General features: G+C 38.5%; 2 protein-coding genes across 2 annotated transcripts; both read right to left on the reverse strand.

The window, feature by feature from the left end:
• Positions 1–1396: 1396 nt before the first annotated feature.
• Positions 1397–4226, reverse strand: LOC141654772 (F-box/kelch-repeat protein At3g06240-like). The gene is made up of 3 exons (XM_074461888.1): positions 3432–4226; positions 2600–2675; positions 1397–1690 (listed from the first exon to the last, which is right to left on the reverse strand). Exons 1-2 carry the CDS (start codon positions 4224–4226, stop codon positions 2640–2642), a joined length of 831 nt encoding a protein of 276 aa, XP_074317989.1. The 3' UTR covers positions 1397–1690; positions 2600–2639.
• A 1830-nt stretch (positions 4227–6056) lies between these two features.
• On the reverse strand, positions 6057–8718 carry LOC141656646 (small ribosomal subunit protein eS10z-like). Its single transcript, XM_074463607.1, has 5 exons — positions 8609–8718; positions 8465–8513; positions 7185–7461; positions 6925–7057; positions 6057–6425 (listed from the first exon to the last, which is right to left on the reverse strand). The coding sequence occupies exons 1-5, from the start codon at positions 8609–8611 to the stop codon at positions 6324–6326; spliced, it is 564 nt and encodes a 187-aa protein (XP_074319708.1). The 5' UTR covers positions 8612–8718; the 3' UTR covers positions 6057–6323.
• Positions 8719–15136: the final 6418 nt, after the last annotated feature.

A 15136-nucleotide genomic window follows, 5' to 3' on the forward strand; every position in this document is an offset into this window, starting at 1 on the left:
GAAGATAGAAACCGGCTGGTAAAAGCTCGAGCTCAACTCGAACTCGACTCTATTTGGTTTTGTCATAATTTTATTTGCTGGAGCATTTTGATTTTTGATCAAAATCAAAATTCTTTGTTAAGACATAGTACCCATATTTTTTGCTGGAGCATTTTGATCCATTTGTTTGTTGTAGTTAGAGTAGGCATTTTGGGCCAGGCTAAGGCGGGCTGTACGACGTTGGCATGATTCCGGCACGGTGAAGAAAACGAGGTGGCGCGGGTCTGGCATGATCGGGTAAAAGGCGGGCCGCGACGCCAAAATTTCAAAAAACTCGTGCCTAGGCACGGCCGGCACGAGGCATTATGGGCCATACACGACGGTTTTAGGGGTAAATAATTAAAAAATCAATAAAAATACCCCAAGCACGATGGCGGCACGAGTTCGGCATGACTTTCCCGGGCCAAGGGGTGGGCCGCGGTGGGGGTGGGAAAAGAGGGCCGGCACGGCACAGCCCGAAAGCACAATTACCCGTGCCTGGGCCCGACCAAAATTATGGCTAGGCACAACGGGTCGGGACGGCACAACCCATTGCCTTCTCTAGTCGTAGTTTTTAGCAGTGCTTTTGTTATGATGAAAGAGTAAACTTTTATTGTAGAAATTTTGGTCTCCATACATTTAGACCCTGTTCTTTTATATTTCACAAATTTTTATTTGTGACAGACATTTCTGTCGCAAGTTTGCGACAGGTCAAATCCTACTCTGGGTAGATAAAACAAAAACAGTGTAACAAAACAGAATGTCACTCTGTTTTTGTCTTATCTACCCACACGGATAGTACTTGATACATTACAAACTTGAGTTCTATTTTATTTTTCAGCAAGTCTCATTGAAGACAGAGATATCCGTCACAAGCTGAAGACGAGTCAAGTAATACCAAGTGGGTGGTAGATAAGACAAAAGCAGAATGCCTAGGGAGTAACATTCTCTTTTTGTCTTATCTACCGACTTGGGTATTACTTGACCCGTCTTCAGCTTATGACGAATATCTCCATATTCAATGAGAATTCATGTTTATTTTTACATCAGTTCAATTTTATAAGTATATCTTTATTCATTTTAGTTCACATTTAGTAAGTCCAAAATGTCAAATTTTGTGATCTTGACATGTAAACTTTTATAGTTTTCCCTAGTCCCTCAAACAGATCTAGTTTCCAAGTTTCCCTTCCAATTTCTTTTATTGAACACAATAGTCACCAACTTCTTTGATCAATCACAACGGATTCCCCATGCCCATCATCAACACAAACCAATCAAAATCTCCACATTTTCCTCTCTTCGCTTTCGATCTAGGATTGCCTTTACGATCAACCTGAGATCAACTAGTTGCGAAGTCTCATTATCAACACTGTCGATCTGACATGAAAATTTTCTTCTGCAAACAAAACTTAATTAACTCCTGACGTACATTTTCATAACGAAATTTATGTCACCGTATTACACAGCCTTTTACTCTTAACAGAGTAAAACTAAATGTACCAAAAACAGTGTGTAAACTGCACTTAAAAACAGACTAGGCGTGGTTTACATTCTCACAAGATATGACAACTTAAGCAAAAGATGCTGAGGCACCAGGAGCACCAGGTGCATCGCCGGGAGCAGCACCACCATCATAACCTCCAGCACCACGACCAAAACCACCTCTTCTGGTCTGCACAATCAAAGTTGAATACATCATTAACACACATAAAATGTAAAGGACACTCGGATATGCTGGTGAGCCAACTTTTTTTTAAATGTAAACAACCAACACTAAATAATCGGAATATTTTACATATCTGGAAAATGTAGGTTGCAATAAACTATACGTAATTTTCGCTTTAAAGTGAAAAGGAAACAACATAAACGGACCCAAGATGTGTGAGTCTAGTGGAATTCCAGGGTAACCTCAAAGCCTCCTAAGGAGGAATTGCGAGGTCCTGGGTTCGATTCCCTAGATGAACACTTTCCTGGGGACCTGACGCCCGGAGAGGGAATAATCCCCGCGGGAAAGAACTCACATGGTACAGGCGCCTAGCAGGGTGGGGTCCTGTATCCGGGGAGGATCCAACCTCCTCGTCATCAAAAAAAAAAAAAAAAAAAAAAAAAAACATAAACGGGGAAGGAGGTATTAATATCACAGCAAAAGCAATGGATCCTAATTAAACAGAGAACTATTATAATCTGCTATAAGTCTTAACACAATTTGTCTTAATTTAGATGACTGAGAAATGAGAAGTTATGTGTCCTTCACCCATAATCAATATTCTCTCCTTCACCCATGACCCATGAAAAAACCACTCTACTGCACTAGCAGAAGCACATTCGTCTCGGAAAAATTTTAGGTAAGAAAAAAATCACAAATCGACAAAAAAAAAACACCAGAGTGGTTGAACAACTTCAATGAAGAATAAAAGGAGATCCGGAAGAGTTCGGTTCTCGATTTATTTAGTTGTAGTTTTCAAAAAGGTATAACACAAATCTTGAATCACTTCATTTCCGCAATTTCAGCAACAACATACTATAATATTAACCCAATTTCTTAAAAGGAGCCTGTCAATGGGTGAAATAAGGGACTCACATGAACATGACATTAGCATTGTGTTTCCAAGAGAATTGCGTCAAGTTCGACAAGTTCCTCTACGAAATCTGAATCTCTGCACAGATATATCAACCGAATGATATACCAAACGTCTGCTTTAAACACAGATAATCTTACTAAAATGCTAGCGGAAAGAAGCTAACGGAAGACACTGAAGACCAATAATGAGCAATATCATCACTTAAAATCATGAGCGACAACAGTTCTTCACTATGAATCTATGATACAAAAGACAACTACTCGATACTTTTGAGAGCCAGGTTGACTAACATATTTTAGCGGGGTTCTACACTCCTAAATGACAGAGATATTGTTGTGGTTGTGTTCCAAACAAACATGCATGTACCACACAATGCACAACCTAGGCTTCTAATGATAGGCTACAATAGTTACGACCTCGAATTCAAACAGATGCTAAACTAGAAGTTGTTAGAAAACTGTTGAGTTGACAATGCCAGGGGTTGAAGATAGAGTAAATGCATAAGTTTGCTAGTAAGACAATCAATAAGAAGAACTTACAAAAAAGCACATACGAGTGACACGTAAGAGGGTATGGTAAAAGCAGAATTTTAGATAGTTTGATTACGGTTAAGTCTTCAAAAGGATTAAACAACTTATGACAATTAGGACCCGGAACACCATAGTAAACAACTTCGAGAAAGTAAGCACATGAAAAGCTGACGAGCACGAGGAGAACTTATGAAAAACGATAACTTATGAAAAACTGAAGCTAACAGTATAGTAAACGATTTCCAGTAACTTAGCATGTCCAATCCAGGATTTCTTTTTCCCACATTAAATCGTTCATTACCTTCTCAATTGGAAAGAACTTCAACGGCGTGTTTTGTTCTTCAATTCCTTTTCCTTCCTTAAACAACACCATGCTCTCTACATAAGTAGACAAGTAAAATGAATGATGTTTTGCGTTTACGTTCCTTAATGTTGCCTCACTTTGTGTTACTGGATCAATTGAAAAAACCACATTCTCCTCTTCGACATAACTTTGATGATTACTCTTCACCATGATAATTTCACCATTTTTTCTAAAACTAAAAGCCATTGGCATGCCACGTGGACGTAACTTAGCAATATCAAAATCAAAAATCTTCGTCCAAGATTTACCAACCCCATCTTCTTTCAGAATCCATGCGCTACATGTGCTACAAATCCTGCTTTCATAATCACTGTAGTTACTCTTAATCAAGGTCAACATTCGCTCACTCGCCTGAATATATAAACCTTGTATATATCCTGACTCGCTCAATTTTAAGACTTCCGGGAGTTGTATGGTCTCAAAAATCTCTGTAGACATATCAAATCTGAGCACATATTCATCTGGACTATAAGAAGAAACAACCCAATAAACAGAACCATTAAAGAAACGAGGGGTATACCCGTTGTAGTACGGTTTAATTCCGAAGCAAGGACCAACACCGATAACCCTCCAGCACCCAGATTTCAAACTAAAGACCTCAACTTGCACTTCCGAGCTAGCCTCATAACAAATATCCAATTCTATGAGGCGAACCACCTTGTAATCATCCGAAATAGGATCAAACCCGAACCCACAAACAGAATTAAACGGAAAATAAGTTGGTAAAACCATTATAGGTCGCGGAACGTGAACAAACTTCCTTATAGAGGGGTTCCAAAGTATAATAAGAGTATCCCAAGTGCTAAAATCATAAGCAAATAACACCGTTTACGCAACCCACAACATTAAAACATTCTTCCTTATTATTAGAGAAAGGGACAAGCAATCCGTCAGTTTGGAAACCGGTAAAATTGTGATCGTCAGGTTCAAAATGATACATTTCTTGTTTGCCGTGTGTGAAATAACGAAGTAATAAGTGAGAATTAGAATTGGCATGTTGTGTAATGTGATCGGAGATAAATGGCTGACTAGTGATTAAAGACAGGAATGATTTTGACAAAATTGTGCATTTAATTAGGGTTTTGACTGGCAATCTGTGTAATATACTAGTGCTGATTTCAATCGGTAAATTATCCCACATTTTTGCAGTAAATTAAAGATTGAAGAAAACTTACTGCTTGGAAAAGTAGCTACTGATTGAGACTGAGATGGAGAATGAGCGCAATTCAGGGGAAGTACGAATGAGAGACGGCAACAAGTTCTCTAAATTATCTTCAGAGCAAATTAGAAAATGGTGTTAAGAGCATAGACCGGGTTAAATCGACTCGGCTCAAATAACCCGACCTAACTAACTCTACCCGGGACTCGAGTTTAACTCGTAACCTGAATTGTCTTGATTAATACAGTATGACCTAAGCCAAAAGTTTATTGTTGCACATCCTCTATTATCTCGATTTGACCCAAATACTTGCAAATCCAAAAGTGACCCGACCCGAACTGATTTGATCCAGGGGTCGTGCCTCTGCACCGGTCCAAAATCGGCCGGGACCGAAATCGACAAAAAACCCGGATCGGGTTAAAAAATTCCGATCCAAGATCGAACCAGGATTATTTTTACATTACTACTTTTTCAAATTCCGGTCCAAAAATCCGGACATATTGGGCGGATCTAACCGATTGAACCGAATTGAGTAGGCCTACAATGTTTCTTAAATAATATTTTTAAGAAAAACAATTTATCTTAACATGAAACTTTTATAGCTCAGTCCGTCTCATTGAAGACGGTCACTATCCGTCACAAGCTGAAGACGGATAGTGACTTTCTCACAAAATGGAAGTGGATGGACAAATGGGGGTATCCATTTCGCTCCACTTGCAATATTCTATTACATTTTGTGAGAGGAACATTTTGTGACGGATAGTGTCGTCTACAATGAGAATGTGTGTATAGTTTCCCAAGCCCCGCAACCAGTTCTAGTTTCCAAGTGTCCCTTTCACTTTAGAGTGACGGATACCATTTCCTCTCACAAATGACCCAAATAGAGGAGAGAGGGAAGCACATGGGGGTGCCCCCACCTTATCCCCTCTATCCGTTTTGTGAGTGGCATTACCTGTCACTTGCTCCGACCCGTCTTCAGCAAGACTAACTCATTCTTTTATTGAACACAATAGTTCAATAGTCAAAATTTCTTTGATCGATCACAAATTCAAGACAAATTTACCATGTCAATTATAAACGCAAACCACTGCAATCTTCAAATTTACCTCTCTTCAATTTTGATCTAGGATTCCCTTTCATGATCAACATCAATGAGGGACAAATTAATGGGCAACACAGAAACATTGTCGTTCCAACCAGAGATCAACCTGCTGCAGATTATCATTAACATTGTCAGATCTAACAAGAAATTTCCCTCCGCAACCAAATATTTCACTCCTGGTGTATAAGTGGGATCATTTTTAACTGAACATAAAATTCAGCAAGTACCGTCTTCAAGTACAACACGACATTATAATCCTACGATGTTTAGATAAGAGAGTAAAAGGACGCTGCGTTGAGGGTTGAGACAAAGAAAACAATCTGATTAATAGCGTTAATTGCACAACAATATAAAAATAACACAGAAGAGTCGATGAGTTCATGAGAAACTCCCAAAACTACTTGTAGCTGCTCTTCCTGTCCACTACAATTTCAAAAACACGATACAAAACACGAGTCTTGAACCCAAGAAACGGCCCGGGATTGTTGCTTTGCTACGAAGCTACTATAACAATAAAGTCTTTTTGTGCCACTACATGCCTTGTTGTACTCATTGTGAAATTAGACACTTAAGCAAAAGATCCTGAGGCAGCAGGAGCACCAGGTGCATCACCGGGAGCAGCACCGCCACCATAACCTCCAGAACCACGACCAAATCCACCCCTTCGGCTCTGCATAATCACAGGTGAATTCATCATTAACAGGACATAAAATGTACAGGACTCTCAGTCACAGCGGTGTGCCAACATCTAAACAACTTTGTAGCACTCATGTGAAAAACATAAAGATATAGCATGATCCTGATCAACAGCCTAGAGCATCTGGGTAGTGGGTGCCACAGTATGTAACTACAGATGGTTTGTTTTACTACTTCCATGCCAATCTCGACTAGTTATTTCTCTAAATATACGGGAGATATACAACCAAAACACAATATTCGTAATGTTCCAACATATACGGAAAATGTAGGTTGTGAGAAAATATAGATCATTTTCCCTTTAAAGTGAAATGGGAACATAAACGGCGAAGGAGGTAGTATATCACAGCAAAAGCAATGGATTCTAATTAAACCGAGAACTATCACTTGACCACACCAGAAACATCTAATGGTGGCAATAAGACTCTATTTATCCAGATCACTATCAATACTGGCAGGCAATAGGAACTTACGCTGAATGAAGGCTGGTAGTCAGCTGGAGCTCCACCCTTCTCTCCCCCAAATTCACCAGTTGGTGCACGAGGACCACCACGGTATGAATCTCTGTCACCGTATCTTGGCCTATCGCCATCTCTGGGTGGACCACTGTAATGATCACGTAGGCAAATACGAATTACTCAGCATGAGAACAATACAGAACAACAATTTAATCAAATGATAATGAAACATATAATAGAATTTAGAGGATTAGAAAATGAGAAGAATAATATACCGTGGGCGATCACCAGAGGGACCCATTGGGCGACCACCTGGCTTCATTTGCTTCTTGAGGGTAGCAGGGACAATCTCAGATGGCAGATTGAGGTAAGTCCTTAGGAACTCGATACCATCATTGGTCAGGTACCAGTAGTAGTGCATCCATGCAAAGGTCTCACGGACATACTCCTTTGACTTGAAGCTCTGCATGAGCTTGATCACTTGCAAGTTTGGGACATCAATATCGGGGTGCTTTGCAAGGTTGTAATCCTTCTTGGCATAGCATACACCCTCTGCAATAAAGACATTACAAAGAGTTACGGATTAGGTCAAATGATGCACCAATCACATACATTCACAACAACAAACAAAACATGATTAGGTGCTTCCTTCGCAGAAGAGCATACAAAGCAACATAATACAGCATTGTCACAATTCGCAATTCTAGATAGATTTGGGTTTGCTAAATAAGTTTAAAGACTAGTTTAATAAAGTCGCAAGTGTGAAATGAAAATTAAATATGCTTTGGTTTTTGTAGATAAATAAAAAGAGGAGAACAGAACAAATTCATAATAAGCTTTTGTTAGAAAAAAATATGATATTCTATTATTTCAACCAATCCCAAAAACTAGATTATATAGTTGCAATACACAGTTGATTCAATTTCAGGCAAAAATACGAGGTTCAGGAAATGTTCCCGATATTTCACCATTTTTCAGATAAAAGGGAGTATGACACTAACTCAAGCAACACAGAAATGAATTTGAACGCAACACAACGTCCGATTCTCAATTTCGACCCCTATATTAACATGAATACAGTATTTACGAAAGTTTACAATTCTTCATTCCACCACAACATTACAAAAAACCTCACAAAAAATATACTTCCTCCGTCCCAATAATTTGTTTACTTTTTAATCCCTTTTGAAGAGTATTTAATCAATTGCAAACAAATGATTGAGACGAATGGATGAAGGATACATTTCTCCGTTTCGACAACTACAGTAATAACGACAACTACAGTAATAAATAGTTCCTTTACCCCAATTATTTCTTTTGATTAAAATACATCTCAATGAGGTAAACAATTGATTGAGACGGACGGATAATACGATCTTTACAAAATTAACCCACGCCAATAAATATACATTTCTATTAGCATTTCATAGGCAAAATTCTTAAACATAAGACCTACAAATTGGCTAAATCGTAAACTTTACATCTAAAATGTCAGATAATTGTAATCTAACAAACTAAAACGAAATCAATTTAAAAAAATTGAAGAGAAAAGAACCTTTGAAGATGTACTTGCAAATCTCCTTGCGGTTCTTCTCAGTCATAATCTGTGATAAAACAACGACGACGAAAAGAATTAGACATTGATGATGTCATCAATGGAGGTGAAAAAATGATTGATTAAAGAGAGGAGAAGAAATACCATGGTTGCGGCTTAAGGTGATTGATGCGCACAAAAATGAAGAAGAAGCTGCTGCTGCTAGTGTGATAGAGAAATAGAGAGAGGTGGAGAAACCCTAAAATGAATGGAGGTTTATATGCTGAATCCGTGAATCTCCGGTTCTTACATTGGGCTCTTTTGTATGGGCCTATTGAGTATTGGCTATTGTTTTGAATTGCCGTTTCTTTGGATTGTGTCTTCCATTTTGAGCATTTCGAGTCGGGTCGTTACGGATCAGGTTGTTATTTAACATGTAGATTCGAACCCAACTCGACATCTGAATTCAAGATCTGAACTAGATTCGAGCCCGAGTTGACTCAACCCTGTATAACCTGACTTGAATGTTTATTGTTGCAGATTGATTACTATCCATGAATAACATGATAGTAGTTGACCCGAAAATGCCCTGAACCCGAAATGACCCGACCCGAACTCTACAAACCTGAATGACCCGACCCGACCCGACCCGACTCAATCCAACCTGATTGACCCGTTTACCATATCCACATAGGTCACCTTAACTCCTTAAGTATGTGTTAGCTTGGATTGAGTTGTTTTGAGTTGGTCACTCTTGAGTCGGCCCAAGCAAGACTAGACCGCCTTAGCCCCGTAATAGCCTGTTTTGTTTATCTGATCGAGTAGGCCTAGAAATCAAATTCAAATCCGCTTAAAAAACCGCCTCTCACCCCCCCAAAAAAGGGGGCTGATTTTCATCGACGACGTTTTTTTAAAAAAAAAAAATACGATAACTACCCTTGCACTCACACACCACTTTCTCTCTCTAAAAAATTTCCTCTCAAATTCTACTAAAAATCAACTAAATTAAAAAAAAAAAAAAAAAAAACAACAATTAACAAGTTTAATTAACATGACGGATCCCGAATCACCGGTACTTAAACAACTTAATCGCTTTATTATTTGGTTAATTTTTTTTTTTTTTTGCGCACCGTTAAATATATTCGATAATTGATTTACTTATTGACTTAGTAGTAGCAAACATTGCGATTTTTCTATGAAATCTGAGATTTGTGCCCCCAAGGTTGAACCATGAACCAAACGTTGAGATCCAACGTTCAGCCATGGACCAAACGTTGGAAACCAACGTTTACCATGGTCCAAACGTGGGAATCCAACGTTTGCCATGGTGAAAAAAAAAAAACGTTCACCGTGGCCAAACATTGGATTCCCACGTTTGGACCATGGCTCGCGTTGGGTTCCCACGTTTGGTCCATGGTCGATTGTTGAATCTCAACATTTGGTCCATGAGTCAGTTCATTTTTTTAAAAAAAAACCGTGTTTAATACGTTTATTTGCCGATTTTTTAAAATTATTTAAGTTTTCTAGTCGATGTACGTTAATTTCTAACATTTTTTAAGTGGTTTAATGCAAATGGGAGATCAAAATGTAGTTGTTTTTTAGTAAAATTTGAGAGAAAAGTGTCTAGAGAGATAAATGCGTGTAAATGTGCAAAGGGCATTATCGTCTTTTGGAATGAAAATGTAACACCCCGTAATTTCGAACCATTATTATTTTGCGGAAATAATTTATTAATCAAATAAAATTTGATATTAATGTATTTCAAGTAAAAATAATTCAAAGAAATATAATTTTATTATATTTTGAAGTAAAGTATTTATTTTGATAGTTTCGAAACGTTTAAAAATAGTTTAAACCGTGTAAAAACTTTTTATTTCGAAAAATGGGCATATCGGGAAAAAAATTACAACTCTTTTGAAAATTGGGTAAACGATTTTGGAAATGGGTCGTATGAGTATTCAATTTTCTTGTAATCTCGTGTTTAAGAATTTTGGTCTTTCGAATTTCGATTGACAAATGGTTCTAATTATTATCGAAACGAGCCAAAACCGACTCGTAAAATCCCGACTTAAACCCGCTCCTTCCTTTCTTCCTTTCCTTTCCCGCGGACACCTCCCCTTTCCCCTTCCTTTTTTCTGATTTTTCTTTTCCCATCTACTCTAAAGCATTCTATCAAAAGAAAAACACCATTTTTATACCAACTTAAGCTTTTCTAAGCAAATTTCGCCGTAACTTCCTCATTTCTTGTCGGATTTTCACAAAATTTATATTTCCGGAATCCTCTCGTCGAGATCTACAACCTAGTATGTTTTAATTTCAGTTTTCATTAAGTTGTTTTAAGACGAATTTTGGGTAGTTTCGGTTTTTTTTACTTATTATTGTGTTTTTATTGTTTATTTAGGTGAAGAATTGGAGGACGAGTTTGGGGACTCGTATATTGTCGAAGATAGTGGCTAGTTGCTTGTTAGGGTTTGATTTTCAAGGTGCTAATTGCTCATTTTCTAGCTTAAGGTAACATATTTCGAGTTACTCGACGAATAATCGTCACATTCTTTGTTGTTTTTGTATGTTTTTGTGATTTTTATTTAAGTAGTTAATTCCACATGATAATATGGTTGCATGCATGGCTAATTCATGTCTTTTGGTTAGTTTAAGTTAACATATTAGTATGGGAACGATTAATTATGTTTCGAGACGGTGTTATCTTGAACAAAAATGGAGAAATGGAGGTGTGGGAGTGGCGCCACAGCAGCCCACGCGCTTGCCGTGGGGTTGGCCCGGGTTGGTCTGTCGCTTGTTTCGCGGTTTTTCATGCTTTGTTCATCGTTTTAGGTTCATTAATGTTATAGTTAGAATAAGTAACATATGGTTAAACCTTTGAAATGAATAAGGTTAGTAGTAAAGATAATGAGTTTGGTAAAATTATGTTTATATTGGTAGTTGCACATGTTAGGGTAGATTATAAAATGAAATTGTAATGATTAGGCTCAAAATGAATTTTATAGCGATAATTGTAATGTTTTGATGATTGTCGAAAAACCGAGCCTTAGTCCCTTTGATCGATTCGATGTCGATTAATTGAGTGATTGGTCACCGCAATTTAACCCGCACTGCCGCAGGTGGGGTTGCGGGTAAAAATTCGGTTGGATGAAATTTTATATGAATTGGATAATCGGCCTTTTTCTTGTTTTAGGCCATTTATCAAGTTTTTAAGTTCACATGTATAGTTGGTTGAATTTAATAGTTTCTTATATTGTAGAAACGGCCCTAGATTCCCTGAAGCCTTTAATATTGTTAATATTGTTAGAATTGGTATTGAATACTTCTTGCAGGTTGTTGTGTTTGTCATAGATAGGTCTTTATAGTCTTTGACGAGTATATGTTCACTGCTTAATAGCCTTTGTGTTCCTGACTTGGTGGGATTATATCCAAGTTGGGGCATGACCTCGTTACTTATTTTGATAGTAAGTGGTCAGCTTAAGTACTAGTCAACCCTTTGGTGGACTCCTTAGGGTACTGTAGACACCTCGTTTCTGCACCCCTCGCAAGCCACCCAGTGATGATTGGGCCGCATGTTTGATTCGCGGAACGATTAGTGACAGTTCGTAAGTTTATCGTCAAGTGATTGCTCAAATATAAATGTCAACCTCTTAGTTGTCATCTACGTGCCGATACGGTCGTTTTGGCAGTAATTAGAGTACATTCGGAGTCCGGGTCAAAAACCGTCTCCATTTTCTCGATGTTTGTTAAATCCCGAGTCGGAATGTTCTGGAAAGTTCCGGATATTTCTATTCCTTATTCATCAAATTTTATCTTTTGGCAAATAATATCCCGTAATATTCAAAAGATAATCAAATTAAATCCGTCCTACCATAACTAAAACACGGAAATCTTTCTTAAGCAGGAGGAAACCTCCACAGGGGAACAGACGCAAAGCAGTCTTTGCGCCTCTTCCAAGAGACGCGGTGGCTCGCTGCGCCTCTTCCCAGTGCCCTTCTTTGCATGATTTACGTATCTTTTTATATCTTTCCGAGATTCACTTCCAAAGAGTCTCCGAAACCCTATTCCTTCACGTGATTAGTATAAATAGGAGCTTTCGTTCCTCATATTTCTCACGCGAGTGTCCGCCCTTCTCTTCTCCCTTTGCATTCTAGACTTCGTTCTTACTAATTGGCGCCTACGTGCTTGGACTTCCGACCACGTAAGCTCGGATCTTTCCGGGTACCAGCCTCTCCGTTGCATGACCGACCAATTTGACCACTACACTCAATCAATCTAATTAATCAACTTGTTAAATCGTTTTCCTCTTTCGAGGGCACTCTTTCCTTGCATTCGCGTCGAGCATTCACTAATCGATCTTCTTAGTTCTTCTCGTTCCGTCAACATGTAAGTCTGAGGGTGTAAATCTCTCTTTTATTTATTGCATTTAATTACTGTATAACAATTGTAAGGTTTATGTCGAAAGTATCTCATTAAAACCGATTTCTAAAACCGTCTTTAAAAACGTTTTATGGATTTCCAGTGAGAGAGACGATCGAGAAAAGACGCAAAGAATCGCCGCGCCTCTTCAAAGGAGCGCAGAAGACTGCCGCGCCTCTTTGTGAGGCCGCGCAGATTCTCGCTTCTTTTCTTCTTCCTCCGTCCTCTGCAATTCGTATCAAATTTATTTGTTTTGTTTGTTCGTCTGTTAATTCTCCGTCATAAAATCATAATAATTAGCATGTATATTGTATCATATATTTCATCATTCATTCACATGTTTAATTCACCTAATCTGACTTAAATCCCAAGTAATTCATATTTGCGGGTTTTCGTCACTAATATTCAATTCGAGTTCTAGGGATTCAATTCGTTCATGTTGAGTTTCTGGGATTCATTGTTGATATATTTTTCATCGTGTTCATTGTTAATCCGCCATCAATTCATCATGTTTAGTTAATTATTCGCTTGTTTGGTTCGTTCATTAACATCGACCCTTCACATGTTTAATCTGTCTTTAATTCCGTCTTAACCATGTTTATTGTTTTTATGACCTCAATCATATGTAAATAATCTGTAAATCACTTTCATCCGAGTACATAATCTAAATCAATCCATTAAATTCACCAATTAACGTTAACAATTGCGTTCGGCTTCACGGTCGGAGAGTTCGTCCTTGGAATGACGCAGCCGATTGCTCGCGCCTCTTCCAAAGGGCGCAAATGTCTTCCGCGCTGTTCCAGGACGACTTCGTCCCCGAACTCCTTTTCTGCCTTGACCTAGATTAATTAGTTTACGTATCAATTAACTAATATTCGTAATATCGCTAATTCCTGTTCGTTAATTTGTTATTTTATTCTTTTGTTCCTTTTTATCAAATTATCCGTTTTAAAGGTATTTTCGACATAAACCGCCTAATCCAATGTAATTAATGTAATTTCCATTATTGTAATTTATTTTATTTATTTCATTGTTTTGTATGCTTCCACATGTAATTCAATATTAAATCCTACTTCGACCCTAATTGTATGCTAATTACGTGTTTCACCGACTTAGTCTAATTCTCACATGTTAGGATTAATCTATTGGATGTTGCATTGCATGCATATAGCCGACGATATATCAAGTACGAATAACTTCCCTAATCATTAGTAGAGGCCGCTATCGAGGCGGGCGGGATTAGGTGTTCGATCAAAAGAGCTTCCTAATACGTACCCTCACCCCTTACTCCAGATCTCCGTGAGCACCCGTGTTCATTGGCATCCACGAGAGTCATTCTAGACATAGAATGCTAAGGGTAACGATTGCTTAGTGTTCATGTCACTACTTTGTGTCTTGACATGACACGAGGTATTCGAACGGTTCCAATTTCCCATAAAAATTGGTGGCGACTCCATACAAAATGCAAACGCTTGTTTTCGAGCCCCTTCACTCCCAAGCGCCCCCGTGGGCGGCCCGCTGTCCACAGTTTGGCGACTCTGCTGGGGATCATACACTTACGTGTAGCTAGGGTGAAACTTGAACAAGGTTAGGGAATAAATTTGTGCAAGACAATTGTCGGTTTTCATAACTCGGTCTTCCTAGACCGTTTAATTCGGCCTTCCTAGGCCCAACCCAACCTATTCGACCAATCGTCCCGTCTAAACGGTCCTAATTCTTATTTGGGGCTAAGGATGGATAGCGGTTGACGTCATCCATACCATGGTGCTTACTCTTGTTTGTATCAAGGGCCTTCACTACTTGAGGAAATGGACTAGGAATCGGCCTTACTCTTGTTTGGCACGAGCCTCTCCACGGACTTCGGGTTTGATGGTTCGGTATGGCAACCCACCCTTTAAACCAAAACCCTTCTAAAAGCACTCAAAGATCCCGTTATAATGCTTGTATAAATGTGTAAAACTCTACATGATCACCATTTCTAAACAAAACCATGACAAATTTTCAAAAATCAAAACCCAATTTCAAATCAAGAATTTCGAAATAAAGGCCTTCAATTAGCGCAAAATCCGGTCAAAACTCTGTCCGTTTGTCGTGTCAAAATTCGGGCCACAAGCCCATTTCAAAACCTCACTTCGAGTCCACTCCTACAACTACACTACAGTTGGCTAGGACACACATTTTCAAAGACCTTGTCTTTCTTCAAAACTCACTCAACACAAGTGGCACACACCCACTTCACGAGTCAAAACTTTTCCTCTTTTAGCAAGTGTGATA

This window comes from Silene latifolia, chromosome 5 (assembly GCF_048544455.1).
Source record: "Silene latifolia isolate original U9 population chromosome 5, ASM4854445v1, whole genome shotgun sequence".
NCBI lineage: Eukaryota > Viridiplantae > Streptophyta > Magnoliopsida > Caryophyllales > Caryophyllaceae > Silene > Silene latifolia.